This window comes from Elephantulus edwardii, unplaced genomic scaffold (assembly GCF_000299155.1).
Source record: "Elephantulus edwardii isolate Elephantulus edwardi_28Jun2011 unplaced genomic scaffold, EleEdw1.0 scaffold00112, whole genome shotgun sequence".
NCBI lineage: Eukaryota > Metazoa > Chordata > Mammalia > Macroscelidea > Macroscelididae > Elephantulus > Elephantulus edwardii.
The window spans coordinates 7,586,563-7,591,022 of NW_006399862.1; the positions used below are offsets into that span (position 1 = coordinate 7,586,563).

The window sequence follows — 4,460 nt, forward strand, 5'->3', positions numbered from 1 at the left end:
AAGAGTCCACAATTAAGGTTGCATAGTACTTGGGGTGGTGGGAGGGGTACGGGGGATTGTGTACCAGGGAGGGAGTATTTGTTTTACTTTTCAAAGAGAGGAGCATACTGGGGGGAGGGGAGAGGGCTAGGCGGGAGAGAAGTCCAGCAATGAATGAATGGAAATCCAAAATCTCTGTAAATGTTCCTTAAAATTATTTAAAAAAATAAAATAGTACTTTATTATAATGATTTCCACTTCCAAAAAAAGGAAAAAATATTACATGCTATTCCAGTGGTATTTACCTTGATTACAGAGGTTTCAAGTGCAGGAGGTGGATGTTCTCTTGCCTCCCTCCAGTCCATGGTTGAATGCTGGACAGTGCAGAGGTTTAGTAAACCCATGCCAAACCCAATGTCACCGAGTCAATTCCAACTTGACTGTGATCCTGTCAGATGGAATAGAACCACCCTATAGAATTTTCAAGGCTGTAAATGTTATGGAACTAGATTACCACATTTCTCTTTTTGAGCAGCTGGTGGTTTCAGTCCTGCAACCTTCAGGTTAACATCCCAGTTCTTACCCACTGTGACATGGGGCTTGTTTCAAAGGCTTAAGGACTTTTTAAGGAGCCTTGGTGGTACAATATTTAAATACTTGGCTGTTAACCAATAGATCGGCTGTTCAAAACCATCAGTTCTCTTTGGGAGAAAATACCTGATGATAGGCTTCTGTGAAATGTGCAGCCTAGGAAACCCAATGGGGCAGTTTGCTTTGTTCTGTTAAGGTGTTATTGATCTGATGGTATCCTACAACAGCAGGGCCTTACTACTCAGGGTCATTGTCCATTGAGTAGATGGGTATGAGGCTGGCTTATTAGAGGCTCAGGTGAGTAAAGTAATTTGACTATGATGTTACACTTTTTGTTAAATGATGGAACAAGAATCTCTTCTGAGCCCTTAGAAAAATCCTCTTTTTTCTAAATGTTAGGCATTTAAAAATTTTTTTTATTATTAATTTCAATGAAAATTTACAGAGACTTTGGATTTCCATTTATTCATTGTTGCACTTTTCCCCCCTTTCAACCCTCTCCCCCCCGCCGAACACTCCCCTCTTGGAAAAGGAAAGGAAAAATTCTTTCATTGTTTTATAATTCCTCCCCCTGGTCCACTTCACTATGCAGCCTTCTCTGTAGACTCCCCTCATGACAAAAATACCTAATCACATATCCCTTTTAAGCAGTTTTCTCCCTCATCTCTTTCAATGCAGTATACATTATTGAACCCATCTTTCTCAGTCTCCCCCAACCCAGATGTCAGTCCTATTTTACAACAGTGGCACCATGCAGAATCTGTCCTTTTGCGACTGAGATACTTAGCATAATGTCCTCCAAGGTCACCCATTTTGAATAATATTGCATGAGTTCCTTGTTTTTCAATGCAGCGTAGTATTCCATTGTGTGAATATACTACAGCTTCTCTATCCATTCGTTTGTTGATGGGTACTTAGGCTGTTTCCAACTCCTTGCTATTGTGAACAAAGTCACGATAAACATGGGTGTGCATATATCTGCTTGGATGTCACTTATGGTCTCTTTGGGATATATTCCCAGTAGTGGAATTGCTGGGTCAAATGGTATCTCTATTTGCAATCTTTTGAGAAAGTGCCATACCACCTTCCACAATGGTTGCACCATTTTACACTCCCACCAACAGTGAATAAGGGTTGCCGTTTCTCCACAACTTCGCCAGCATTTGTTACTTGCTGTTCTGTTAAATTTTGCTGTTCTTACTGGGGTGAGATGATATCTCATAGTTGTTTTGAATATTTTTTTTTCTTAAAGTCATTCGGTTTTCCACTCTGGATAGCAATGCCAGCTGCTGCTTTATTTTCATGTATGTAGGGGCAAATAATATATGCTTTGAAGTCATATCAGGGCATAAGATAATGTCCAAAAAGATCTTTAAGTGGAGGAGGTTTTAAGTTGAGAGCTCTGGTGGCCTGGTGGCAAGAAGTTGCACTTTAATCCCAAAGGCACATGGTTCAAGGCCACCAGCTACTCCATGGGAGGAGGTTGGGCAGTCTATTCCTGTGCGATAACTGCCTCTGAAAACCCGCTGGAGGGTCAACTATGGGTTAAGTTTGACTCTATGGTACAGAACAGCAAAGTTTTTAAAGTAGGGAGCTCTGGCGGCTTAGTGGGTAAGAAGTTGCATCACCATTGTAAAGGCAGATAGTTTGAATCTACCAGCTTCTCCTGAAGGAGAATGATAGGCATTCTCCTCCTGTGTTCTTTACAGTCTCTGAAACTCCCTTGGATGATCAGCTATGAGAGTGAATTAGGTTTTTGTCACGAATTTATGAAGGTTGCTGTAGAAATAGGCTGCTGTCCCCTCCTGGAGATAGTTTGCAGTTGGTTCCACCTTCCTGAACAAAGAGCTTAAACACTTTCATGGTATAGATTTTTGTAATTTCTTAAGACAGTGGTCATGTCCTCTCCAAAAAATACTCCCTTCCATGTGAAAAAATGTTGCTTCCTTTATAGGTTACTGACTTACTGTGATTTTCAAATTGTCAACCCCAGGCTGCTGTAAATGGTTAAATGTGCTTTGGAAAAAGTCCTTCTGAAAAAACCAGCCATTACAACCTTGTGGAGCACAGTTCTTGTTTAATACACATGAGTTTGTCCACAGTCAGAATTGGCTGGACATGACCTGCTATTAATCCCCTTTAGCTGAAGTCTTGTTTATAATTTTCATATTAACCAAACAATATTTGAGTTCCTAGTCCCTGCCAGGCAATATATAAAGTTTCCTTTCACATACTTTCCCCAACCTGAATACAGCTGCCTCACTCTGGCTCTGTAGTCTTTTTATCTTGACTCTTATTATGTCTTTAGAGCTGATTTGTGAAGTTTTTGAAAGTTGATTTCTTTTTCCTGTGTGTTTGTATACATACTTTTTTAAAAAAAAAATATATGCAGACATACAAGAAATATATATACACAAGATAACACACACACATAGAGCCTTTGAGGTAGTTCTGCTTTATAGAAACCTTCCAGTGGTTTTCTGAAGCTGTAGATTGCATGGGAAGAGATTGCTGTTTTTTCTCCTCCAGAGCGGCTGATGGATTTGAATTGCTGGAGATGGCAGCCTTTGGATTAGTGCAATGCGCCCCTTCCAGAGTTTGTATAGGTAGCTGTAGATACAGAGATACAGATCATCTATCTCTATGTTGTTGTTAGGCACCATCACATCAAGTCATAGCTGACCCAATTATCAGAGATAGTAATTCATATAAGAAGAGATTGCCCATCCTTCTCCCTAAGAGCAGTTGATAGATTTCGAACCGTATGCATTTGGGACTGCAGAGCAGTTTCTTATCACTAGGCTACCAGAACTTTCTTCTGTAGAAAGATCTCAATATAGATAGCTATATCTGTGTAGGTATGGATAGATAGGCATTGGGCCATTGGATCCTGGAGAAGTCTCCTTCTTGAGATTCTGTTATTGTAGGCCTTACTTATGCTGTAGTCCCTGCCAAAGTTTCTAAACTAGTTTTCTCATTTCAGTGGAGCTGGCAGAGACCCTTCTGCCAGTCCATAGCATTGCCATTCCACAGCGATTTTAATATAAAGCCATTCTTAAGTATTTCCAGTGAATGATTTCTTTTCCTTATGAAGCAGAGTTTTTAAATCCTGTTTCGCTTGTGTCTTTATGGTTAGATGGGATCTTTTAAGCCAGGCGGCCGTGTGATCCTGGCTACAGAGAATGATTACTGCAAGCTCTGTGATGCCTCCTTTAGTTCTCCAGCTGTGGCCCAAGCTCACTATCAAGGGAAGAATCATGCCAAGAGGCTGCGGTTGGCGGAAGCTCAGAGTAACTCATGCTCGTAGGTATTGCTGGTTTCTTGGAGGTCAGAGTTGTGTGATACAGCTTATCATTAAGTAAAATAAATTGAAATGGATCCTTGTTTAGATGGCTTATTCTTGTACAATTTCTCTTCTCCAGGGAATCCTCAGAGGTGGGGCAGCGGCGGGCTCGCAAAGAAGGACATGAATTTAAGATGATGCCTAATAGAAGAAATATATATACAGTACAGAACAATTCAGGTATCTTGTACTACATAACCTTGGCTTCATTTTGTATGTGATCTTTTTTTATTTTTTTTTATGATGCTAAGTAACAGATAACTCTAAGAATTTGGAGTTAGTTGTGTTTTGTTGAACTGGCCCAGTGACTTCTTAGGTTAGTGTTCCTTTCAGATTTTATTTATTTCCCATTTAAATTATAATGTCTATTTTTCTTATCATTGTCCCTTTATATTTCTTCTTAACTGGTATTTTCCATTTAAGAAAATGTATTATTAAAATTGGTTGTACGGTTTAATGCTGTACCGTTTAACCTCTCTTTTTGGGGGCCAGAAGGGGAATGATTATAAGAATGGCTTTTAATTAGCCACCCAGAAATACCAGGGAG

The 4,460-nt window shown here is 39.9% G+C and overlaps 1 protein-coding gene and 1 pseudogene across 2 annotated transcripts in view; one reads left to right on the top strand and one right to left on the bottom strand.

Moving 5' to 3' along the window:
- The window catches only part of ZMAT3 (zinc finger, matrin-type 3), an 83,204-nt gene that overhangs the window by 71,824 nt on the left and 6,920 nt on the right, over positions 1–4,460 (top strand). For both annotated transcript variants that reach the window (XM_006892180.1, XM_006892181.1), the window contains exons 3-4: positions 3,707–3,873; positions 3,993–4,093. In XM_006892180.1, the coding sequence (XP_006892242.1) occupies positions 3,707–3,873; positions 3,993–4,093 (268 nt within the window). The remainder of the gene's footprint in view (positions 1–3,706; positions 3,874–3,992; positions 4,094–4,460) is intronic.
- LOC102856629 overlaps positions 4,382–4,460 on the bottom strand; it is a 1,944-nt pseudogene continuing 1,865 nt past the window's right edge.